This window comes from Alligator mississippiensis, chromosome 8 (genome assembly GCF_030867095.1).
Source record: "Alligator mississippiensis isolate rAllMis1 chromosome 8, rAllMis1, whole genome shotgun sequence".
NCBI lineage: Eukaryota > Metazoa > Chordata > Crocodylia > Alligatoridae > Alligator > Alligator mississippiensis.
The window spans coordinates 38,844,231-38,871,055 of record NC_081831.1 but is presented as its reverse complement, the minus strand read 5'-3'; the positions used below and the strand labels follow the sequence as shown (position 1 = coordinate 38,871,055).

Below are 26,825 nucleotides of genomic sequence, written 5' to 3'. Positions count from 1 at the left end.
GTATTAGCAGGGTTGGCTTGGTGCAGCCCACACAGGCCAGAGTTTTAACAATTCTATGTTGTGCTGCTATAACACTGCATCACTTCCTGTTCTGTTTTAGGAGGTCTTCATACCACCCTTTTGTCACCACCATCTCTCTGAGGTTTGGGCATCCAAAAGCAAGTAAAAGAAACTGCTCTAGAAAACATGTTTCTACTCGGGGTCTCACTGATGTTCCAAAGGACAGAGACTGGGAGCAGGAACTGATTTCCTTTCCTGTGCCGTTTGCCCTCACCTTCTCTACACAATTCCAGGATGCCATTTAATTAGCAGGAAAAAGGGGCAAGTTCTAGATCTTTGGCACAGATATCAATGTACAATGGGAATGGAAAAAAAAAATCTAAGGGCAGGAGCTTAAGATTTGGGAGACATGAATTCATTTTCCTGTCCTGTCACAGACTCCCTGTAGGAGCCTGGGCAAGTCTTTTTTTTTTTTTTTTTTTTTTTGCCTCCTTGAAAAGAGGATAATAGCACTACCCTACCTCACAGGGATGTTGTGAGGATAAATACATTACAGTTGTGAAGTGTTCATATACTAAAGTAACAAGGTCATTTGAAGATCCTAAAATAGATAGATGTTCAACAGAAAATGACAAGGAGTAAAGAAGCAAGCGTTAAAACATTCTTCAGCACCTTCAAACAACAGCTTTTACTAAAAAGAAATGTGAAAATATGGAAATTTAAGTCAAGAAATGGACTACTAAAATGTTATACTACCATAAAGAATGAAGGAGGGGAACTAATTAAATATACATTTTTCTTTAATACTTTCAAACATTTCTGATAATATTCTAGTAGTAAAAAGGTATCTCAACTACAGACTAATATTGTAACTTTTTCTTCAGATTGTGAAAAAATCAGTGCATCAAACTGAGAGAAAAAAAGAGCAATGTTTTAAAATGACAACAACAACAATAGTATAATTCCCAGTGCCTGTAGGAATTGTCAGGCAACAGAAGTGAATCAGTGGATCGCTATCTCTGAGGGCAGGATAAATAGCCCTTGTCTTAGCAGACTCAGTTCCTTTCCTAGCTCAACTACACATCTTTGAAAATGAAAAAGTACTATTTTCTGAGATAACGATCAAATAAAGTCTTATTTTAGAATAAACTTTGATGAATAATAATTAGAGGTGCAGGTCGTATGGTCACCAATAAAAGGAAAATAGACATCGGCAACTGACTTCTGGCTGATAATGTCACCGATAAATGCTGTGAGCAAGGATGCAGTGGCAACATGCACGCAGCCAGCCCAGCAGCTTGGAGAGCACCCTGGGGATGCGTGCAGCAGTGGGAGTGGCTTCCCACCCACGTCCCCTGGATGAGCTGCTCGCGGCTCTGTCCCATGCCCCACTCCGCCCCAGCTGGGCAGCACCTGCCCCTGCCCCAACTCGAACCACACTCCCTCGCTCACTGTGGGGGCCTCGATCTGTCCCCACCTGTACTCCTTCTCTTCCCCCCCTCCACAGATTTACCAGCCGGACACTGCTCTCCAAGCTGCCAGGCCACATATTGGCAATCGGATCAGTATCGGCCGATATAACTCTTTAATAAAATCGACCATTGGTATCAGCCCAAAATTCTTTTATCGGTGCACCCGTATGAATAATGATCAGGAGTAAACAGATATTGAAGATGAGGCATGTCATTTCTTGGAGTTACTCTTCTGAAAGTCTTTTCCATCTGTAATTTACTAGGTCTCTTTAATGATAATCAACAGTGTTAAAAAAGACTATAAACCTTTTTGATAACCTTTGTGGGGGGAGGTGGGTATGGAATTAAGCAGATGGTTATTGTATTTCAATTTTAATCCCAGGGCAATTTGCAGATTGTTTTATCTTTAAGACTTCTGCTGATTTCAGGTGTCTAAAAAATTCTGTCAAGTGGCTGTAGTTTGATTCTAATATTAGTTAATATCAGATATACAACTTTGAAATGGTAAATAACATCATTTTAAACCTCATACTCTCTCTATATAGGCGCTGTGGTGGGCCAGTAGGGGGTGCTCCTGCACTAAGCCACCCACCTTACAGCACCCGATCACCTACCAAGCTCTGAGTGCCTCCCCAGGGGTGCCTCAGATCCAGCCAACCCCCTTCCCAGAGGATACACACAAGCCTAGGGCTACTGCTGCCTCCCCCCCTCCTGGGTTACTTGTAGCTTCTCACATCCTCAGGAGCAGGTTCGCCTCCCTCAGGACTGATTCATAGATTCATAGATGTTAGGGTCGGAAGGGACCTCAATAGATCATCGAGTCCGACCCCCTGCATAAGCAGGAAAGAGTGCTGGGTCTAGATGACCCCAGCTAGATACTCATCTAACCTCCTCTTGAAGACCCCCAGGGTAGGGGAGAGCACCACCTCCCTTGGGAGCCCGTTCCAGACCTTGGCCACTCGAACTGTGAAGAAGTTCTTCCTAATGTCCAGTCTAAATCTGCTCTCTGCTAGCTTGTGGCCATTGTTTCTTGTAACCCCCGGGGGGCGCCTTGGTGAATAAATACTCACCAATTCCCTTCTGTGCCCCCGTGATGAACTTATAGGCAGCCACAAGGTCGCCTCTCAACCTTCTCTTGCGGAGGCTGAAAAGGTCCAGTTTCTCTAGTCTCTCCTCGTAGGGCTTGGTCTGTAGGCCCTTAACCATACGAGTGGCCCTTCTCTGGACTCTCTCCAGGTTATCCTCATCCTTCTTGAAGTGTGGCGCCCAGAATTGCACGCAGTACTCCAACTGCGGTCTGACCAGCGCCCGATAGAGGGGAAGTATCACCTCCTTGGACCTATTCGTCATGCATCTGCTGATGCACGATAAAGTGCCATTGGCTTTTCTGATGGCTTCGTCACACTGCCGGCTCATGTTCATCTTGGAGTCCACTAGGACTCCAAGATCCCTTTCCACTTCCTTGTCACCCAGCAGGTCATTCCCTAGGCTGTAGGTGTGCTGGACGTTTTTCCTCCCTAGGTGCAGCACTTTGCATTTCTCCTTGTTGAACTGCATTCTGTTGTTTTCTGCCCACTTGTCCAACCTGTCCAGGTCTGCTTGCAGCTGTTCCCTGCCCTCCGGCGTGTCCACTTCTCCCCATAGCTTTGTGTCACCTGCAAACTTGGACAGAGTACATTTCACTCCCTTGTCCAAGTCACTGATGAAGACATTAAAGAGTATTGGTCCAAGGACCGAACCCTGCGGGACCCCACTGCCCACACCCTTCCAGGTCGAAACCGACCCATCCACCACGACTCTCTGGGTGCGACTGTTTCTAGCCCAGGTCACAACTCAGTGTTAAATGAAACAAATCAGGGAAGGGGCTGCCTGCTCACCACAGTAACCCTGACACCCTAATTGACACACAGGTGATAAAACAATGGCAAGAAAAAACCTAGTAATAACAGAGTCTGGGAAGAGACTGGGGTGGCATTCTGCCACACAGGCTATCAGGATAGCAGGCAGTTCTAATTTGCCTTTCCTGATGTCATGTTGTGCTGTCTGATTGTACTTGGCCTAGCTAGTGTGGTGCTGAGAGAAGTTGCTGGAAATATTATAACTGTCTCTTTGCTGCTGGATATAGATTATTCTACTAGAAACAAAGGTGAATAGTGACCTAGTGTAAAACCCTTAGCGTAATCGTAGTGAACACCCTGGCATGCAAATGAACAAGGCACTTCACAGGGAGGGTAAAATCAGAGAGGGAAACTAAATTGCATGCATACAATGGTGGGAAAAGGTGCTGACAACCCAATGAATTAGACTACTTTTGAGTCAACCATAAAGCAACTATGGGATGGAGAGTGGGAGGACAAACTTTCTTTCACACTGCTCTGCCCTCCATCCATGCAGCATCCCTCCTCTGACTCCCCTTTCAGTGGCTCTTTTGGTTTTGGCCTCTTTGTTAACATGAACAAGAAGCCTGGAAAGGTTGCTCTTATGGCATATGTACTGTTCACCAAGTGCTCCATATTGCTTTCCAGGACTCTCACAGCAGCAAGACTGGGCCCTTGAAAGAGAGGCCAGGAGCCCCTAAGTCATTTCACCTAGGCCACTATACAGTCATCAAATGGTAACCACATTGGCTTACTGCTAAAGCCATGTCCATACAGTGCACTAACATAACTGGTGGCTGCACCCTTGGCACACTATTCTGCTCTGTCCAGGCTGCATCCTAAATGAGAAGCAGGAAATTCTGTGTAGGTTAATTAGCAGTTCTGAGTTACAGGGCAAATATCCCAACCTTCTAATTTGCCTATCTTCAACACTGTGTGAATGCAGACACACTACTTCTAGTTGGGGAACTACCCTATCTGAGGATTTTTATGGTGTAGACCAGGGGTGGGCAAAATATGGCTCACAGGGCCCCTAAAAAATTTAGTAAATTAATATTTATTTGCTCCTGGCTGCCTGTCAAAGATGACAGGAGCCAGGTGCAGCAGGACCCCGGGGGAACCAGCAAGACTGAGCAGCTCAGCTCTGCTCCACTCTGAGCCATTTCCCTGCCTTCCTGCCCCCGCACTGCTTCAGCACCACGTGGCCCTGGGCTGCATCACCAGACTGGGAAGCACTGGCCATGCCTGTAGCCCAGGGCCAGGAAGGCACATGTGTAGGCAGGGGCAGAGGGTATATGCACGTGTGTGCACACATAGGCATGGGCAGAGTGTGTGTGAGTATGGGCAGAGTGTGTGTGTGTGTGTGTGTGTGTGTGTGTGTGTGTGTGTGTGAGTGTAGGGTGAGTCCTACATGCACACTCCACCATACACATGCACCCACTCCCCTCCCCACACTGCCATACATGCAGACCCCCCAGACCCACACCCCCTCATACATCCCAGCCACCTGTTCCCACAAACCCCATACCCACCCACACCCCGCATATCCACATACACATCCACATGCTCCCTCACTACACACACCACCTATCCACCTCCACAGACACACGCATGCCCTCCCCCACACCCCACATACCCACAACCCCCCCACAAACCTATGCCCACCCCTGACAACACACAAGAGCAAGACTTCATGTTAAGCTATTGTGCAATCACCTCTATGTACAATACAAAATGCATGTAAACCTGGACAAAAATATTTTTTGAAATCAAGCTAATGAATGTTTGTCACGGTGTGGGGTCCCAGAGATGGCCATGATACCCCTAGGGCTCCTTCACCATACCAATCCTGCCCCATGGGCACCCTTTTTCTCATCTGCCACATCTTGCTGGTAATTCTAACAAGTGAGGAGGCTGCCCTCAAGTTTGTATTCTGGACACGGTCTTGATGGACCCCACTGAACCGTATGGGTTCTTAGACGCCTTTTGGGTCCCACTTCAAAATGGATGCCTCACAGGATACCCTCAGTCTTATGGGCTAGATGAGTGGCTCCAAAACCACCCCTTTACCATGCCCCAAGCCTCACAGATGGTATTTAAACATCTCTCCTGGGGCCTTGCTATAGCTTGGTCTCTTTTCCTCACCAGGTTCTCCGCAGCCCTGTTGCAGTGCCCCACACTGGTGCTGGGCTCTCCACAGCCCTGTTGCGGCACCCCACACTGGTGCTGGAGTCTGTTCACCCCCTTTGGCAGTGCGGCCCCTGGCACTGGGGTCTGCTCACTCCCCTTGTCGCTGCACCCTTTTCTGGCACTGGGGTGCCCACACTGTAGTGGGCCCCCAATGAGGCCTCCCCCTTCCCCAATAGCCTCAGCCCAATCCACTGGTGTTTATAAACAGCAACTAAAATATGAGCCCTGGGCTATAACATCAGAGGTTCAGGGTGTGCTCTGTCCCTTTAAAACATCAAACTTTCCCCAGCACTAAGTGCCTTGTAGGCCAGGGTACCTGTTGAGCTCATGGTGCCCCATTAGCCCTGTATGCAGCATATCAGGCAGCTACTACATCCCTGGGCAATCCTTCCCTGGAGGCTCCTTCCTCTGGCTGCTATCAGAGAACTAACTGTCTAGTCCCAGCCCTGGGGTTTATATATGCCCAGGGCCCTGCCTCTTCTGGTCAGCTGACTGGCTGCAGGTGCAGACTAATTCCCTCATTAGCTGGCTGCCATAGCAACCTGTACCTGTGGGGTTTCTAGCTGGCTCTTAGGGCCCTCTCCCTAGGCAGCTTCTGCTCTTAAAGGAGTCGGCACCTTACTGCCCTGCAACAATGTTGTAGATGTTTTCTTTTAGAATATAATTTGGTATTTTTCTGGTTCCAAGATAGCAAAACCCCTTGTTGAAAGGAGTACTTCCAGGGGCAAAGGGAGGGACTTCTGGTGGCAAAGGTCAGGGGGCAAGACTTCCGGCCACAAGATGGCGACCAGGGGTGAGGCACCTGTCAAGAGGCAGGGCCGCATGGGTATCCCTCCCCCCTGATAGGTGCCTCACCCCTGGTCGCCATCTTGTGGCCAGAGGTCCTGCCCCCTGTGCTCTTTAATGATTTTTTCCAGTGTTTTCCCAAGGATGGAAGTAAGACTGACTGGCCTAAAGTTACCTGGCTCATCCCTTCTCCCCTTCTTAAAAATGGGCAGCACATTGGCCCTCTTCCAGTCCTCAGGGACCTGGCCGGAGCACCATGACTGCTCAAACAGCAGTGCCAGTGGCTCAGCTATGACACTGACTAATTCCTTCAGCACCCGTGGATGGAGGTCATCCAGGCCTGCTGACTTGTACTCGTCCAGCCCCTCCAAGTGCTCCTTAAGTAAGTCAGCACTAATGATTGGTGGTCTAGAGCCTCCCGGCCATCTATCTATGTTCAAACTGGGGGAATTGTCTTGGCCAGTACTCAGGGATACTGAAGCGAAGAACCCATTGAAGAGCTCCACCATTTTCCCTGTGTCGGCCACCAACTGTCCTGATTTGTCCTGCAGAGGCCCTATGTTATTCCGTGCTTTTCTTTTGCTCGCTATGTATCTGTAGAAGGACTTTTTATTGTCCTTCATTGTTGTAGCCAGCCTAAGCTTCAGTCCCGCCTTAGCCTGCCTAACTGATTCCCTGCAACAGTGCACCAGGTAGGTATATTCCTCCTTCGTTGCTGCCCCCTGCTTCCACTGCCTATAAATCTCTTTTTTTGCCCCCAGTCTTTTCTGGAGTTCCCTGTTCAGCCAAGAGGGCTTTTTTGTCCCCTTGCCCCCTTTCCTGCATAATGGAATAGTCTCCTTTTGTGCCCCAAGAATCACTCAATTGAGAAACCTCCAACCCTCCTGGACCCCCATAAGCTCGATGCTCTTGAGTTCACCCACCTCACTAACTAGCCTTCTAAGTTTACTAAAATTTCCCTTCTGAAGTCTAACACTTTAGCCTTGCTGGTTATTTTTCCCACCCTTTGCTGGATTGTGAATTCGACCAAATGATGGTCACTATCTCCCAGGTTACTGTATACTCACAGGTTGCCCACCAGATCATCCCCTGTTGCTCAGACCAGGTCTAGAAAGGCATTAGTCACCTCCTGGGTTAGGTGGAGGTTCTGCACACAGTTTAAGAACCTATGCGAGTGGTTTGTTTTGGCCATCTGCTCCTCCCAGCAGATGTCCGGGTAATTTAGGTCTCCCTTGACCACTGCCTCTGTCACCTGAACAGCCTCTGAGAGCTGCCTGGAGAATACCAGGTCTAGCTTGTCATCCTGATGAGGAGGTCTGTAGTAGACCCCCACTACCAAGTCCTTTTCCCCTGGATCCCCCTGTATCCTGACCCACAATACCTTGGTATTCCCCTCCTCTACCCCTGCCTTGATGATGGAAGATGTGTACTGCTCCCTAACATAGAAAGCTACATCCCCGCCTTTTTTCTCCACTCTGTCTCGCCTATACAACCTGTACCCCTCAAAGCCTACCACCCAGTCATGAGTAGAATCCCACCATTTTTCCGTTAAGCCGACTAGGTCATACTGGGTGCTAGCAAGTAAGAGTGTGAGCTCCTTCTGTTTATTCCCCATACTCCTGGCATTTGTATAAAGACACATTAGCCTCCCGATGGGTGCAGCTGAAACATTGTAAGTCAGAACCATTTTTTCCATAGGAACAATGTTATAAATGGGGGGATTGGTTCCTTTACAATGGTTGATACAGCTACCTCCAGCTGGTAAATCCACTGTGGGGAAAGGGGAGGGGGAAGGGAAGGGGTATGGGAGGGGGCAGACCAATGCTCTCCGCGGTGAGAGAACGACTGGGGGTGGGGCTGGGACCAGGGCTGGGGTAAGTGCTGCCCAGCTAGGGCTGGGCAGGCGTGGGACTGAGCTGCAGCTTGTTAGTGGGGCATGGGGAGAGAGGGGGAAGCAGCTCCTGCCACTGCATGCTGCTCATCTGGCAGCTCGTCTGGTGGTTCCCACTGCTGCTCCCACTGCTTGTCTGGGAAGGCATGGGGAGGCGTGTACCCCTGGATCTGTGTGCGGTGGGGTGGCTGGGGCTGAGGCTGCACTGGGCTACAGTCTGGGAGGGCAGCAGTGGCACTGGTAGCTGCGGCTACGCCCTCCTGCTGCTCACCAAGCTGGGGCAGGGCAGGCACAGGGCAGAGTCGCTGCGCTGCCTCTGGACAAGTGGTGCAGAGGGGCAGGAGCTGCCCTGCCCTCCCTGTGTCCCCCAGATGAGCTGAGGCTTTGTCCTGCACCCTCCCTGCCCCAGCTGGGCGAGCGGTGGGAAGGGCATGTACCCCCAGACTGAGGCAGGGCAGGTGGCAGACAAGGAGCCATAGGGGGGCTGCAGCCACTTGACAATTCACTGTAGCCCTTTGTGCCCACTGAAAGCGCAGCCCCAGCCCTGCCCGCCCTATCCTGTGCAGATCTAGGGCACACACCCCTCCCATGTCCTCCTGGACAAGCGGTGGGAGCAATGGTGGGAACAGCTGGATGAGTTGCCAGATAAGCAGCGTGCAGCGGTGGTAGCCACCGCCCACTCCCTCCCTGCACCCCCATGACGAACCGCGGCTCAGTTCTAGGCCTGTGTGGCCCTGGCTGGGCAGCCCCAGGCCCAGTCCCTCCCTCACCACAGGGGCCTTGATTTGCTCCCCCATCCCTTCCCTTTCCCTGCACCTTGCACCACAACAGACTTACCAGCTGGACGCAGCTTTATTGACTGTTGTAACGTTGAAACCCATGTTGGAACTTCCGAATATCAAAACAGGGTGTCAATTTATAAACATCGTAAGTGACGTTCGTTGTAACTTGAAAAGTCATAAGTCGAGGACTGCCTGTACTGTATTGAGGGGAGATAAATAAATAAAATTTCACTACTAGCCTGAAGCTTGAAGAGAAACCAGGTTAGGGCTATTTGTTTTACACCCAGAGAGTTCTGTGAATGGGCTGCCAGACACATATATGCCTTGGCTGTTCCCAGAATGACCAACCATGAGACAGGGATTAGATCCTTTAATGCTGTGGATGATACACTGACCTGAAGAATCCTGGATACTCAGTGCAACACAGAACAAGTCAATAATGGATCTCAAATCCCAGCACTGACAAACTGCACTTCAAAGCTCCTCTCCCCTTCTTAACCATTTAGATTGCTTCCCTGAAATGTTCAATGTCCTGACCAAACCTTTTCCCATGGTTTCCTCCCAATTCCTGCTTCTCATAGGCAATCTAGCCTACTAACTGCCTGCCCCCTAAACTAAAAAGGTTTCTTTTTACTACCCAAGTAAAAAAGGAGGAGAGACCAAAATCTTGTGCAACGTGATGCAAGTCTCCTAAGGCTTTGAAAAAGTAATAAGGGAGAAAGGTCCTTCTGTTCTTTTGATGTGTTTTGATTAAATCAGTAGCTAACACAAGGCAAGCTCTCTGTGTTACAGATTGTCTGAGGGTGTTAGAGCCCCACTGACTAAGACAGCAACTCACATTTTAGTTCCAGCTCCTCCACTGATTTCCTGCCCAGCCTGGGGCAACCTTAGTGCCTACTTCGCCCAGTAAGAAATGGGGCACTGTCACAGGGGCATGTACAGTGGTGTGCTGATGAATGCCTAGTGCTTCATAGAGAGCCCTGTTTGAGTGCTGAATAGTATCAGAATCAATCAGTAAGGTTGTCTGTGGTATAGGGACTCCAGCACAGGGCTCTGAGGGACCCCAGTTCAGTCCCCAAGTTTATTTCCCAGTATGACAGGAAATGGTGTGCAGGAGAAGGGGCATGATGTGCAGTCTGAAGGGAGCAGGGAAGACACTTGTGTCTGCCTGGAGCCTACATCCAACCCTTCTCAACCAAAGAGTTGTGGCCCAGAGGCAGCAACTTGAGGGATGAATATGTAAAGGGTTGTCTTCCCCACACCCTGAAACAAATAGGAGACAAGTATCACTATAAAACTCATTCGCAAAGTGGATGCAAAGAACATCTAAGGAGACACTGTGAAGTTAAACTTCCTATTAGCCAAAGGTAAACGTGTTCATCTGTATTATTAATACTACCTTCCATAGTTTGAATATAAATCATTAGTCAGACCTCATTTACTTTTGCCTTGTTAATGCTGATTGTTTACTTTTACAATTTTGCTGAGCTTGGAGAATGAAAATTGATTGACCAGTTTCTCTTGTTAGCTCTCTAGTACCAGGCTTTTGTGGCAACATTAAGGTTGCAAATGCTCTAAGGAAAGGTGGTAATCATGACCCAACAAGGTTCTGATTGGAATTAAAAGAACATAGCTAGCATTTGTACTAAGCTTGAGTTTTGTATACATTTGTTTTTAAATTGGATCTAACTTTCAAGGTTAAACAACCCCCAAAAGCTCTCTCAAGCTGATACAGACTGTGATGCTGCTATAATGAAAGGTACATCTAAACTACAATTGAAAGTATGATTGCAGTATTAGTATATTTAATCTAACTGGCAGGGGTAAGCACAACAGGAAAAACATTTCAGCATATACTTCAGTGTACTTTTGCAATATCTGTTCATATCCAGAGTCCCTGGCAGGCTCGTGAAGCCCACAAAGAAGATAGCCACTGTGTCTTCATTGCTTTTGTTACCTGTACTAACTAGGTTAAAGATGTCACACACTCCATTGTGCAGCAATCTTACCATACCCTTTAGGGACAAACTTTGAACCCTTCTGCTGACTTTGGCTGATAACATCTTTATTGTCAAGCTGGTTTACATCCCTCTTCAATTCTTCAATACAAAACCTCATTCATTGCAAACACACTGCTACTTACTTATGAAGTTGGCCTGGCCAGTGAAGATGGTGTACTGGAGCTCATAGGAGCTGACACTGAACTCATCTTCTGAGATCCAGTGGACAGTAATAGTGTCGTGGGAGGCAGTGCAAAGCTCCTCTCGAACTGATGGTGGGTTGGGTGCTGCATAAGTGACAGAACAGTGTGGAGAGATTGTTAATTATAATATATCTTACCGTGGCTTTTCTATTCTATTATTGTGACAGTCCATGGAGATAATCACTATGGGGCATTGCACAGGCATTGCACAGAAAAACAAGGAGATTTTTCACTGTACACATTGCAGAGAATTTCTACTTGACAACAATTGTGGCTCAGCCATGCAGAGGAATGGATGGTTGGGAAGGCTACGGCAGTACCTAGCAGTGACATAACAAGGGAATCCATTCTAAATTCTGTACTGGCAACTGCTCAGACATTGAAAGGCTGAATCAGGTTAGGAAGCTGATTACAAACCATCTCCCTGGCTAGCATCAATTTTTTAACAACCTTTGCTTGGTAAACATTCTGGATTCTGATGACATTTCCCCATTTTGCATTTAGCCTATTAGCTGCTTGGAAATTGGGAATTTGATTTATGGAGTCAAGGTTTTTAATGTTCTCTGGGGCTTCCACAAGCAACTTTATCTCCCCAGCTGCTGTTACAGTATGCACCTTTGTAAAGGAACATACTTCAATTGGATAACAGCAGCTATTAATACTTCTACTACAAACACAGTTGCATGAGCTGTTTGTTCTTTAAAGTAGTACACCACCACTATCAAAGAAAGGTGAGGCACATCAGTAGTCACCTGTATTTATTTACAGTACAATTGGATAGAGCACAGTGCTAATAACACCAAGGTTACAAGTTTGATCCCCTCCTCAAGTGAACTAGATGAATCCTTGAGGTTCCTTTCAGTCTTACATTTCTATGACATGATATTTATAGCATAGCTGTTATTATTACGGTATTATCTGAGGGCTCCAATTTGGATCAGTGTGGGAGATGTTGTCCAAACAAAAACATAGACAGGGAACCTGCCCATTGGTGGTTATAATTTAGGACTGTAAGACATACATGAAGGCTACTGAAAAGGGAAGCACGAAAACATATGATACCTTAAACATTATTTTTAATGGGCCAATATTGCTTCCTCAGGTGCATAAAAGCATACTGGTTGATTTATTGTGGGCATTATGGCAAGAGGTGGCATAGGGAATATCTTCATTGCAGTGTTAACCTGGGCTTTTACCAGGTTTTCAATCCATCTACCCATGGAGAAGATACTATGACCCAGGTATGAAGGTTTGTTAAATCCAAGATAGTTGACTTGTGCAGGGGGTGGGTTAGAAACTGCCCTCTTCTTTAACTCAGGTTGGCATCTAATCATTTTGCAGTGAAGATTTAAACTAAATCACTGAAGTGTCGATAGTTTTCTACTACTTTCCCACAGTTTCCCACAAAGAACAGACAAGTTTTCCTGCAATTAACAAGACTGCCAGGGAAAAGAAATCCTATAGCATGGCAGTAGGGCTGTGCAAAGCTTCAGACCATGACTGGGATTTGGAGATGATTCGGATGATTTGGAGGCCAAATCTAAGAATCCAAATTGAATCGAGGGAAGCTTTAGGCTTTCTGAATTGATTCAGAAAAGATTCGGAGATTCAGTCATAGGGTATAATGGGGAATGAATGGAATATCTATAACTTTGCTATCTTTTGGCTGATTCAGATGAAACTTGCAGAGATGGTAGCCCCTGCTGAGGTCACAAAGCCTGCCAAGTTTCAAGGAGATAGGAGCAGAGTCTTGGGGGAAACTGCACCCCAAATTCTTGAAAGGAAAATTCATGTCACATGTATGTGTTAAGTTACAGCGGGGTCAAAACTGCAGGGATGCTAGCCCCTGGTGAGGCCACAAATCCTGCCAAATTTCAAGGAGATAGGTGCAGGTTTTTGGGGGAAACTGCATGTCAATCTGCGGACAAGCAAAACTCATGACATGGGTGATGCACAGCAGGGTGAAAGCTGCAGGCCTGCTAGCCCCTGCTAAGGCCACAAAGCCTGGCAGCTGTTGAGGAGATCAGTGCAAGGGGTTCTGGGGCCCTGCACCTCTAGCTGCTGACAGGCAAAACTCGTGACATGGGTGCTTGTGCAACTGTGTCTGTCTTGGGGTATGGGGTGGGGAAACTACTGCAGGCCTGGTTGCTAAGCTACTGTGTTACCGATCAATCATGATTCATTGAAGGACCAGCTCAATACACAGTAGCTAGCTAGTAGCTACTGGATAATGAGTTAATGAGCAAGGATTAACACCTACAAAACTAGACTAAGAAGAGGACATAATCAGTACAGACAATCAACTGCCCCAAGACAGACACAGTTGCACAAGCACCCATGTCATGAGTTTTGCCTGTCAGCAGCTAGAGGTGCAGGGCCCCAGAACCCCCCTGCACCTATCTCCTTGACAGCTGGCAGGCTTTGTGGCCTCAGCAGGGGCTAGTAGGCCTGCAGTTTTCACCCTGCTGCACCTTAACACACACGGTGTCACCCATGTCACGAGTTTTGCTTGTCCACAGATTGATGTGCAGTTCCCCCCAAACCTCTGCACCTATCTCCTTGAAACTCAGCAGGATTTGTGGTCTCACCAGGGGCTAGCATCCCTTCAGTTTTGACCCCGCTGTAGCTTAACACATACACGTGACATGAGATTTGCTTTCAAGAATTTGGGGTGCAGTTTCCCCCAAACCCCTGCACCTATCTCCTTGAAACTTGTCAGGCTTCATGCTCCCAGTAGAAGCTACCACTCCTGCAAGTTTCATCTGAATCAGACAAAAAACAAGAAAGTTATAGATATTTAATTGATTCCCCATTATACCCTATGGCCGAATCTCCGAATCAGCTCCGTAGCTTCAGAGCCGATTCGGCTGAATCGAAGCAGGAAACCGATTCAGAGCTCCGAATCAAATCGCTGGCATCCGAATTGGCTGTATCCGAACCCTAATCAAATACTTCCCTATTCACACAGGCCTACAGGGCAGCATAAAGAACTGTGAGATGTACTGTCAGATACATAAGCAAGCACCGAAACAGTGAGGCCACTGTAATGAGGATAGGGTTTTGCTACATTAGGCTAGCCCAGGTGCTAAGCCATACTACTTTATGAAGTGAGGTCAGAGCCTCTGAGGGATCTGAAGGTCTTGGATTTTTCAAGGAAAATGTTGCAGCCACACAGGAAGGCGTGGTAGGAAAAGTAAGGGCTATTCACAGAACAGAGGAGAAGGGAGGAGGGTACTGCAAGAAAACAGCCAGCACAATGAAAAACAAATGCAGGTAAGTAGGAGGGGCAGTGGTGAAGATCCATGAAATGAGACATCCTAACAAGATGGAGAAGGGGGAGCAAGGGGAGGATATAAAAGAGGGTTATCCCATGGTCAGATGGAAGCTAGCCTTAGCAGCTGACAGGAAGGGAGTGATGTGGGTCAAGGAGAGGTTCAGAGAGGTGGAAGGGGAGAAATTGCTGCAATCAAGGCAGGAAATGACAAATGTTTACAATGAGGTATAGAGACTTCCCACAGATTATGGTCCCAAGCAGCTGCCCTAAAAACACCATTTGAACAAAGGCTCAAAGAGTGACAACTAGGTGTTTCCACAGTCATGGACCATCTGAGTAGTTCAGTTGCAAAAGCAAGAAGCAGTTGAAAAGACAAGGTTAATTTACAAAGTGATTATATTAAAATACTTCCCACCTCCTTACAGATGCTTATGGAATTAAGGCTTCAAAAAAGGTTAGAGAGCAGGTTAGGGATGCAGGATTGGTACACGCACCTGTTAGATAATCCAGACCTTCTAACAGTTTCTTTTCTCTAGAAAAATCTAAAGCAAAGTTTTCAAAGGCATCATTAAAATTGATATCTGGTATTAGAACTTGAGAGGATGCAGTTGCCATGGCGACCCTGAAAGAAAGAAGAGAGCATCAATATACATTAGGGGTATTTGGAACTCCCAGGCAAGTTAATTTGTTAATTAAAAAGGTACAAAATCTTGCAGCATTGTAGCCCACCATGAGGAAAAACAGGCCCTAATATCTAAATTTGATTTCACTGGAGAATCAGAGCAGCAACTCCCTGGGGAAGGGATCAGTGGTTTTGTTTATGTGTTTGCTAGTGAAGTAATCCTTGAATAATCACAGCTATACATGCCACAGCATTGTCTTTTCTTCCAAGGAATGACACATGCTTCTCTTCACACCTAATATTTAGCTGCTGAACAACTTGCCGCCCATTCTACTACTGCAGCCTCAGTTTGGGTGACAGTCTAGACCATGGGTTCTCAATCCCTGGGCTGCAGCCTGTTGCTGGGCTGCGGCGGGTTGGCTGGACCGGAAGTGGCTGGAGACAGGCAAACCGTGACTCCCCAGAGCCAGGCAGAGAGGCCGTGGCTCCTTCTGCAGGGCCTGCAGCAGTGCAGTGTTTGCCCTCTCCCTGCCCCTCCCACCCCCCACCCAGGGCATGGGGGTATTCTTACCTGCTGGCTAGAATTTCTGGCCGTGGTCAGCTGCAGCTGCTGGGTCACGGTTTGCCGGGCCGTGGTTTGCAGCATAAAAACTTTGGGAACCCCTGGTCTAGACCATATGAGATCCATATAGTTGATTCTCATAAGCTTTATTTACATTAGAAAAGTTTTGTTAATATGTCCCATTGTTGCAGCTCTGCTGGGGACAGCAAAAAGAGAGGATGCTATGTTGCTATTTAAGCACTGTTTCGTGTAGGCCAACTCTCAACAGGTCTTGACTGTGTTACATGTTGCTCTCTCTGCAATAGCTCCTGCTGTGATTCATTGGCACATACCCTACAGAACTCTGACAATTTTGCTTGAACTATAGTAGCTTATTCTCTTAGCTCCAAAGGTCCCCAGTTTGACCCTCAATCTTTTAGCTAGGGGGGTGGCTCTCACACCACACCCTGGGACAAGAACAGGCCAGAGGCTGAAACTTTAATTATTTAACAAATGAATCCCAAAGCAGGGGCAGCTTTAGTTCATTTATTGATTATCTGGAACAATTCATTATTCAGGTTGTTTCCAACTCTACAACTGTTTCTCACAGGCATTTTTCAGGCTCTTTTTCTCTGGTATTATTTGCTGACTGTATTATGTCACAATGCAGGCAGTTCTGTTTTAAGGCACTTGATACTTAGGAAAAGTAGCCTATAAATCAAGAATTAAAATTAATAAAACTGGGCATTGCCTCCCCACCACATATTTCTGAAGAGCAAGGAAGCAGTGAGTATCCTCTCTTTGGTGGCAGTGCTCAGCAAGCATATAAATCTGCATTAGATACTTAGAAAACAGCCAGGGTTGATGGAGAAATCTCCATGGATAAATGAGATTCCAAGGGATAACAGTTCTGTACTGCTAAGACAACTATTTACTACTGCTGAAGCTCAAAACATTATTTGCACCAATTTCCTGCGTGGATTAAACTCCTGCTCAGCACAGACAAGCTAATAATCTCAGGTGAGCCCACCTTTCGGCCACATTTTTGGCGGTCTGCAAGAATCGTGCATGGTCGTTCTCTTTCAGAATATGTTCTGCTTGATTTATGAGGACTGTTGAGCGCTCCAGACACTGCCGGCAGTTAGCTACCTGCTGAGCCAACTTCCTCAGCTTCATAACCTTGAGGAACAGAGCAGAGAGAAAACAAAATAGTTCAGAAAACAACACTTGAAGGAGATCTGCAAGGAGCCCTGGGAGCTCGGCTCATTAATCAACTGGCTGAAGCTGCCTTGTTAAGGGACACAAAGCTAACAGAGAGGCTGCCACAATGGTTTGCCCTCTAAGGGACTCCTGAGTGCTTCAAAGGCATTGCTTTAAAACCAAATGAGAAAACATTTATCCAAACTGCATAGGCTTGTAAATGAAAACCAACAAGAGAAAGGCTCTGTGTGGAACCGTCTCTTCTGGGCCTTCCTGGCCAAGCAACAGTAGGGAGGAAAAAAGAGTTAAGCAGCAGCATTTCAAGGTGCACTTTCCACATTAAACAAGAGCAGAGAAAGACTAATGCCTATGGGGAAAGTTACCATGGCCATGTAAATAGAAGTGGGAACATGTGCTTTGCAGAGCCTCAAAGGCTTTTGAATTAAGGCTTTTGAGGCGCTGCACATGAAAAGGTTTGCCATGCTGCCAAAATCAGATTCTGGGAAATCCTAGTATCTAAAAAAAATGTGACAAAAAAAAGCAGGGCAGCGCATGTGGCTGCAGTGTGCCCCACCCGAAACTGGAGCCTGGTTGGCCAGACCCATGCTCTGGCTGCCAGAAAGACTCCGTGTGCCCAGATTGCTGTTGCTGCAGCCCCTGAAGGCCCCCAGGTCCCCAGGTAAGGCTGCTGGAGCCAGCCCAGGCGCTGGTCCTAGCCTCCCCTACCCCACCCAGGGCAATTTGCTGCGTACTACAGCGTGTATGCTAAGGCATTCCCCGGAAACAAGTAGCAGCAGCAGTGCCCCTTCCTCACTGAGCTGCAGCTGGATTGCATGGGCCATTTATAAGAGGCAGAAGTAACAAAAACCTTTTCTGTATTATGTCTAACTTATCACTATTGCCAGCCCCAAATCCCCAGCTGTATTTGGTGGATATCACAGTATGTCCCAGGCAAAGTTAAAACCAGAGGAAATGTGATAATGTTGAGAAACAAGTTTCCAACAATTTAAATTTCTCAGCATAGGAACTGCATAAGCCAATTTTTATTGGCTGCTTAAGAAAACACAGAATAAACCATAAATACACTAAAGCATTAATGTTTAAGACTAGGGACAGACATTATACATAAACCAGTTTAAGTGATCAGAAACTGGTTTAAACCTGTAACAGAACAGATGTTCAGTGCACATAAACCAATTTGAAAATGGCTGAAACTGGTTCGAGATAAACCTGGTTGAATATAGTATCAAGCTTAACTGATTTAGCTCAGACCAGTTTATGCAGTGTCTGTCCCAGACCCCTTCCTGGTTTAAGTTAAACCAAATTCCCACAGCATCCTGGCATGCTGTCTGACTGGGCATGGCTTTCTGCTCCACAGCAGAGCTGGCCCCTCCCCTCTGCTCTCTGGCTGGAGCTCAGCAGAGACTGCAGGCATCTGCCTGGCTTTCCCCTGGTCCCTCACAGCTCTCCGCGCTAAGCAGGGATTCCCCACTCCCCTCTGCCTTACAGAGAAACCTATCAACATTAGCTAGCATAACACATGCTGGCTATGGTCCATGATGTGGCAGACAGGACAAATGCAGACAGAACTGTGCTGCTTAGGGCTCTTTGGAGTGAATCAACAGGTAGTTGGTAATGTCTCTCCATTCCTTCTTTGGAACAAGTTGTTTAAGAATAGATTGAATTAATGAGAGATCCTTTTGTTTTGCTGACAGAAACAATCCTTTTGTTTTGTTTTGTTATGCTCCCTGTTGTCTACCTAAATGCTATGTAAATCCTGGCTGGCTCTCTTCCTGACCAGTGAGCGGGGAGACCCCTCCCTAATCATATTTTCCTGCCGGGGCCTGGCCACCCCCTCCTCCCCCCCAGCTTAGCAATGTGGAAGGGAAGGGAGGGCGGCTCTAGACCCCCCCCCCGGAATCTCGCCTGAGCCATTGCAGGTATGTGCCTGCATTTTTTCAGTCCAGAGGGGATGTCTGTGTGGTTACAAACTGATTTAGGCTAGGCAGGTTAGACTAACCTGCAAAGATTGACTCAATTCAGGCTCAGGCTTTTTGAATGTCTGTCCCTAGCCTAAGTGGTTCAATGACATTCTCTCTCCCTCCCTCTCTCAATTCTACAAAACAACAGAACCAGAATTATTGGCAGTGAGACCTGAAATGAAACCAGCATAAATGGTGAATCTTAGGGGCCAAATCCCAAAGTCTATGCTCAGGGAAAAGCATATTGAAGTTCAAGAAATAGGTCAGGGCTATTCTCAGGTGAATGCCTCCTATGGGGATGAGTAGGCTGGCTGATGCCTTCTATGAAGTCATCATCCTTCCTTACAGTAGAGACAAGCAAAAGCCAAGTTTCTAGATAAATCTAAACTAAAAGTGCCTATTCTCTTCTCCCCACACACACAATGCACAGTTTCACTGAAAAGAGAAACAAGCAACAGAGCTATGTATGTCATTATATAACAAAGAGCAGCACACAGCTCAGGGGATGTTTTCTGTTAACCAAGTGATGGTGCTGACTGAGGTGAACAGACAAGGCACAGATCCATTTCAGTAGAGTTGCATTAGGGATGAATTTGACCCTGGCTTTTCAGTAAAAATCCAAGCACACAGACACCCATGCACATGCTCACCCACCTACCCTCCAACCCACATCACTCTGGTATCCATTTCCCCATCAATTTCAATTTAGATCAGATTTTAGCTCTCAGTTCTTGCCAGAATCCTTTTTAATAAAAAACCCCCAAACAATCAGCCAAGTAAAGAGTGCTGAACAGGGATGTACTTAAGGCTGAGGAAGGCTGAAAAAACAATGAATGGGCTTGGAAAAGTCATAAATGAGACAATCTGAAACTAGAAGTGTGGGTATTTCAATAAGAAATAAGAACCTGGGCTGCAGAGACAAGGTGGCGAGAAGAAGCCCTTATACATGGGAGAAACGGAAACAGGTTCAGAGAGGGACCTCTTGTTGGCATGTAAGTGCTGGGTGGTTTCCTTGTTACTCAAGGAAACCTCTAAACATAATGCACTTGAGATTAATAAAACATATTTAAAAGCAATATATGTCATCAATCTGTTCCCTGATGCTTTGCTGGTGACAAAGGATATGCTAGGATTTGATTAGATGCTTTGGGGTCTTACCTGGGAAACAGCAAAGATGGTGTAGAGACAGAGAGAGGCTAGGGACAGACATTCAAAAAGCATGAGCCTGAATTGGTTCAATCTTTGTAGGTTAGTCTAACTTGCCTAGGTTGAACCAAATTGCAACTGTACAGAAATTCCCTCTGGACTGAGGAAATGCAGGCACATATCTGCAGTGGCTCAGGCTACAAGCCGGGGGGGGGGGGTGCTAAAGCAGCCCTCCCTTCCCTTCTAAAGTGCTGAGCTGAGGGGGGCATAGCCAAGCCCCAGCAAGACACCTTGATTAGGGAGGGGTGTAAACCCCCACCCTGCCTGCACCATCACAGGCTTTTCCCCGCTCACTGCTCAAGAGGCAGGAGTGTTGTCAGCCCCCAGCTCTGGGCTAGCACTCTGAGGCAAAGAGGGGTATGCAGTGTATGCATCTGTTGATGATACTGACCTTTTCAATCTCCCTCTCCCTGCTTCTTCATACTGTCTGCAACCTGACAGGCGAGGAAGCCAGCAGGGAGCTGAAAACAATATCCCATCAAGAAAACAAAAGCTTTTCTTATTAGTTCAAGCTCCTCTTAGACAGCTTTTTCCAAGGAAGGAACAGAGGGACATTGCCAACCGACCTGTTGATTAGCTCCAAAAAGCCCTAAGCGGACACTGTTCTCTCTGCCCATCCCAGTGAAATTGGAGACATACACACACAGACACCACTCAGCATTGGCTAGCATACCACATGCCTAGGGTCCGTGGGGCTAGAGTCCATGCTGTGGGAGATGGGAGGCCAGGATGGGGGGATCCCTGCTTGAGCAGCAAATGGTGAGAGGTTGTTGGGCAGGGGGAAGCCAGGCAGATGCTGCTGTGCTTACAATCTCTGCCAGAGCTCTAGCTTGGGAGCAGAGGGGCAGGGCCAACTCTGTTCTCTGGAGCAGAGAGCACAGCCCAGCCCAGCCCAGCCCAGGCCTGCAAAGCATCTGGGATGCTGTGGGACTCTGGTTTAACTTAAACCAGGAAGGGGTCTGGGACAGGCACTGCATAAACCAGTTTGACCCAAATCAGTTAAGTCTGATACTACATTCAACTAGGTTTATCTTAAACCAGTCTCAACCATTTTGAAACTAGTTTATGTGCACTGAATTTATGCTTGGTTACAGGTTTAAACCAGTTTCTGATCACTTAATCTGGTTTATGTATAATATCTGTCCCTAGCCAGAGAGTGAAATTCAGTACAACACAAACTGTGTTAACCACAAGACTGAAAGCTTTTTTAACCCTAAAATCTCAGATCATTTTCAAAGAAGGTTAATGGACATTGCTAATGGGATATAAATATATACCACAATAAACAACAACCACTCCTATGCTCCCTAGTACAGACACTTCTTAGCATCTATACACACACACATAGACATCTGATGTGAGCCACATTACAGAAATTTCTTTCATATTGTTATTTGTCATGTGTATGTTTAAAAAAGAAAAAGGTATTTTGCGATAATAAGCCTGGCCGTTCAAAAATCTGCCCTATGCTCAAGTTCATTAACCACATCTCACACAGTGCTTATTTGAAAGGGATCACAAAAATATATCTTCAATGAAAGAGATGATCTTTTGATGGGGAGGGCATGTGACATCTTTCCTTCTGCTATTTCTGGCTGCACCTAGGAAGTTAGAAAAAATCCAAGGTGGCTCATGTTTTTCTTTAACTTACATATTTTAGATGGGCTCAGATTCACATAACACACACACATATACATACAAACATATACACACAGGCACATAAACAGCACACATTTCATTATACATGCTGAGTCCTGATCAAATGCAGCCACATATAGAACACTTGCATTCTAACTGACATACTTAATTGTATGCCCATGCACATACTCCTATTCTCACAGACTTTCCCCACACAACAACATATGTAAAACCATACACAGGTATAGACATGCCTAACAGCACTATTGCACACAGCAGATATGGCCAAGCCCACATCCATTTCTGCTAGTGACTGTTCCCCTCCCAGTTGTGTTTTCATGCCTTGCTAACATTATTTTTTTAATTCTATTTTTCTTGCTTTTCCACTTCACTAGAGAGAAGTGTATTTTGCAGGGCCCCTCACAGCCCACTTGACAGCAGCTCCCAGAGCTTTTCACTTGTCAGATTCTGGGTCAGAGCCACTGCCCTGCAGCATCTTGTCAGTTTCAAACCCCTCTCCAGAGTTTGGAAATCTGACAAGAAGCAAGGGCAAAGGCCTGTGGAGCTGACAGGGAGAATACTGGAGCTGCTCTCTCAAGGTGTCAACACTGTCGGTGCTTTTACAATTAAACATCTCACTAACCTCCGTCCTGACACTACCCCCATGCTCACTCAACATGAGGCCTGCAAAAGCATCTCATATCATCTCCAGATTCCTTCACAACTCCCAGCTCAAGCAGCTCCAGGCACTTTCCCAGGTACTTAAAACAGACAAAAACAAGTGAAAATCCAAAAAGACAATAATCTGATTCTGTGAACAGCAAATGCTCCAAACCAAATGTCAATTGTACATGGACACCCAACCTAGGCAGGTTAGACTAACCTTTAAAGACTGAATCAATTCAGCGCCTTTAGAAACAACCAATGGTCAACTGATCCTGCCCTGGCAGAAACTAGAGGGTGGTGAGTTCCAGTGTCACAGCTCCTGCCACCAGCCCTCTTTGCTTGAAATGTAGAAAGCTGTTACCTTGACTTCAAATATAAGATTATCACATGGGGAATAAAGGGAGCTCTTGCATCAGCCACCAATCACCTTTCAACAGATTTCAACAAAAAGTTAAAGAACAGCTCCTGTTTGTATTTTCCACAGAATTTTTCTTTTGTTCTTTTTTCTTTGTTTTTCTTCTTGGCAGCATTTTTAAAGTAATTTTGACCAAAAAAATGCCTTGAGCTCTTCATTTCAATACTCACTAATACTTGCATGGAAACCAAACATTTTTCATGAAAAAAATCTTTTAATCAGAACACCACTGTTCTGTCAAAAAACAATTAGGACAGAAAATCTGGGGCCAGCTCCATTGTTAGTGTCATGCAATAGTTTCTTCAGCTGCACCCTTCTGCTGAAGGATTAGCTGGCCCTGATTAGCTGCAAGGAGGCACCAACTGTTTTTTGTTTTTTTTTACCAGTAGTGGACCCAGGGCTTCCTCACAGGCTGTCATTACAAACATTCCCTGTGCTACAGTGCTCCATACATAGCATCTTCCTTCTGCCTCTGGCATACTAACTAGCTGCCTGTTCACATCACAGATCATTCATAAACCACAGTGATAAACGATAGTGAGGCTAGAAGAAAGTGCACTGTATCTATTAGTAGCTGAGAACAAAAGATCATTAAGGCCCACTAAGGAACTGGTAGAGTAGACTGCTGGCTGATCTAAGAGTCATCTGGAAACACATCGATCACACAAGCTCTCAGCTAAAGGAGGAAACATGCACGGTGTAATCTGCACTCCATCAACATCCAATCTCTTCACAACTACAGATTCAGAGTGCAGTTGGATGTACGAGTTGAGCCCCAAAGCATCTGGAACAATTCCAGGACACTGCACAACATATGGTGGTTTTAGGAAGACTCTCAGGACTCTTGGCTTGTAGACGCAAGAAAAGACTGGCTCCTCATAAAACACAAGTCTTGTAGGAGCCACTGTTACTATTATGTTTGAGAATCTGGCACTATTTACAGTGGAGTAAACAGGTCAATCATCATTCAAATGGCGGCCTGGTGTAGAACATGGTCAAGATTAGCTGTCCATAGCAAAACTACACACCGACTTTGGACAAGAAAGGAAAAAAAATCCTGTCTGTAGCTGGAACTACAGAAGGCTTTTGGGGAAGCAGATCAACATTAACTAAACTGGAATGTGTCTAGGGCAGTAGGTGACCCGCTTAGCTTTTGGGAAAGATGACAAACTCTACTTAGTAGCGCCAATTTTGGTGAGCAGAAAGTCATGAGGAAGAGGAAAAAGAATATCTTTTCCAGTATCTTCTACTAACCTTTTAATGCTATTATTCTAATTGGTACTATCACAGAGGGAGTCGCTGGGTATGTTGAATCTATCCTATTTCCATACACCACTGGACCTGCAGCTATTTGAAAGACACCACACATTTCCTCAATCTACCCTGTCTTCTGCTTGATTTAGGACTAACATGGCTAGTGACATCTCTATGCTGTTTTTCACATTCCAGTTTCACCCACAACCACCCTTTTCTCTAGGATCTGACTGTGCCCAGCACATTGTGTCTTTCCTAATATTTATCTCTTCCCACCTAACACCTACCAAAACCAAAAACTGTATTGCCTCTCTTGCTCCTGGCATCGTATCCATTTCCTCCCTTTGCTTGCCTCATTTCCCTGCCTTCTCTTTCCCTTTATTTTCACCACCTTTGTGTTTTCTGCCATTTGCTCTTTTCTCCCCACATCTCTCTTAGCCTGAATATGATTTAAGGGGCACCATCCAAATCTTGTCCAGTCTCGCCAGGTATCTATCACTGGTTCCCCTCCATCCCTTTCTCCCCCTACCACATCACCTCTCCCTCATTTTTTCTAATTTCTGGTTGGTTATCTGCAATATTCCTATCACACCCCCAAGATGCATGCTATCCTCCCCTCTACACCATCAAGAGGCAGCAGGCAGAGACCTGAGCATTGTATTACATATTCTACATTCTTTAAAGTATTCAAAGAGAATGCATGTAACAGTGACTATGGTGAACCTGACATACCTTTTTATTAAGGAGTCCTGCAAAATGCACACAACCCTGAGGATTCCACAACATGGGGAATCTCAAGAAAGTCATTAACTATCATATATCATTCAGAGATGGTGTAAAAAACTTATATCAGTGGGGGAGGTCTCTGTGTGCACTTTACATGTTGATGGTAGCTGTGTACTGGGATGCAGGAGGAGGACAGGAGAATTAGGGAGGTATTTGCTTCTGCCATATGACATTTTGCTTTATGACTGATATTCTTCTCTGTTAGTTTAAGTTGGGGTAACTATGCTATTGGTAATGGACTTGGCATATTCAACTTGGTCACATTTCACTGAAAAGTTAATGACCATGACTCATCTTTGTATTATTCTCCTACACAGATTGAATTATATTGGTGGCAAATGAATTTTGAATTCATAAATGCTCTTTCCAATATCCCCAAAGTTGCCATGCATGAAATATACTTGGCTTTGCTACTGTACCTAATGCTAACTGGAGTTAGCACTATATCCCACTAATCATATACCCTCCATCTTGAGGTACATCTACATTGCAATTTAAAGGTGAACTGCAATGGCCAAACCCACTCCAGACACCTTTAAACCACCTGTAAAACACAAGCCTGCATATCCAAGGACACAGGTGTCCAAGACAGGGGGGTGTTTGAAAAGAAAATATAGGCTTGCAGCTGTAAGAGGGATAACCAACCACTTTCTTCCCAAACATGGAGAACTGGAACTCTGACAGTGTTCAAGTACTGCATGCACTGTGAGTCTATCAAGTGCTAAAGCAGAGAGCAAACTTTCCCCTTGTTTTTAAACCATCATTGATTATTCCAAGCTATAAACTCTATTTTACCCCTTCCCATGGGGAATTTAGCAGAAGGTTTTCATGACTGGTGAGCCTGTGTTTGCTTCTCCCTCCTTAGTAAAACACTATGAACTATGCTGGCAGGTGCCTCTCTCATTTCCCGAAGAACAAAGGGGTCCATTCCTTGCATTAACTAGTGTCCCAGTCCAATGTTCCAGTGTTGCCAAAACTCAACATTTTTTGTTAGTCTTGTGACAGTCATGTCTTTTCCTGAAACCCCAGGTCTTGGAATGAGGTGACTGAATGATATGAGAATCTCAGCTATCACAAAATAAAAAAAGATGTTTTAGATCTTCTGGTTGTAGAGAAAAGCTTGAAAATATGACCCTGAAAAGCTGACCAAAAGGCATAGGGCTAGTGTGATTAAAGCATACCAGTGTTAGCTAGTGGCACGCAAAGGAGTGATGTTATTATTATACTTGAATGTCTTTGACTCCCCAGACCAGGAATCCAAACTGGTCAACGGTGGATGGCCTTTAGCATAAGTCTGGAGCATGGTTGAAATCATGTTTCTGGAGCTGTAGCCTTGGGCGACTGGTGCCGACCAGGGGGCAGTCGCCCCCGGTGATCCCGCAACAGCCGATCACCACGGCCAATCACTGCGATCGCTTCAGCCACTTCCATGAGTGGCTGTGGCCACTTCTTGAAGCAAGTGCCGGCTGATCACTGCAGCCACTCCCGGAAGTGACTGCAGCCACTCCCAGAAGTGGCTACAGCAATCGTAGTGATCACCTGGCACTTGCAGGGGGGCACCGGTGCTCCTGCCTGTCCCCCCTGCCTATCACCTAAGTAGTGAGCATGGCTAGTCAGGGGGTACACCGGTACTCTCAGGGGGTGCATGTGCACCCCTGTGCACCACCCCTGGCTCTAGCAAATGCTCTGCCATCACCCATTACCACAACAGCAAACTTGTAGCAGCAGTGCAAATTAATGTAACTATTATAGGTATTGCTATGATGTAAGGTTACTAAGAAAGGGTAGAAAAAGGACTCAGAGATAAAGCAAGAAATTCCACGTGCATGATGCAATGATGCATTTAGTTACAGCTCACACCCAAACTAAAGCACTATTCCAGTCCTGCAAACCTATATTCTACCTTAATGCATAGCCTGATGTCTCATATTTGAAACCATCCACTTAGGAGGGTGAGGTGGAATGGCATAAGGAAGGGACAGAAAGCAAAAGGTCAGTACATGGTGAGGCTTCAGAGCTCTAAAAGTAATCTATTGAGTC

General features: G+C 46.2%; 1 protein-coding gene across 10 annotated transcripts in view; it reads right to left on the bottom strand.

The window, feature by feature from the left end:
- MID2 (midline 2) overlaps positions 1 to 26,825 on the bottom strand; it is a 464,627-nt gene that overhangs the window by 90,043 nt on the left and 347,759 nt on the right. For all 10 annotated transcript variants that reach the window (XM_059732668.1, XM_059732666.1, XM_059732669.1 and 7 more), the window contains 3 exons: positions 16,669 to 16,817; positions 14,970 to 15,097; positions 11,142 to 11,285 (listed from right to left, as the gene is read on the bottom strand). In XM_059732668.1, the coding sequence (XP_059588651.1) occupies positions 11,142 to 11,285; positions 14,970 to 15,097; positions 16,669 to 16,817 (421 nt within the window). The remainder of the gene's footprint in view (positions 1 to 11,141; positions 11,286 to 14,969; positions 15,098 to 16,668; positions 16,818 to 26,825) is intronic.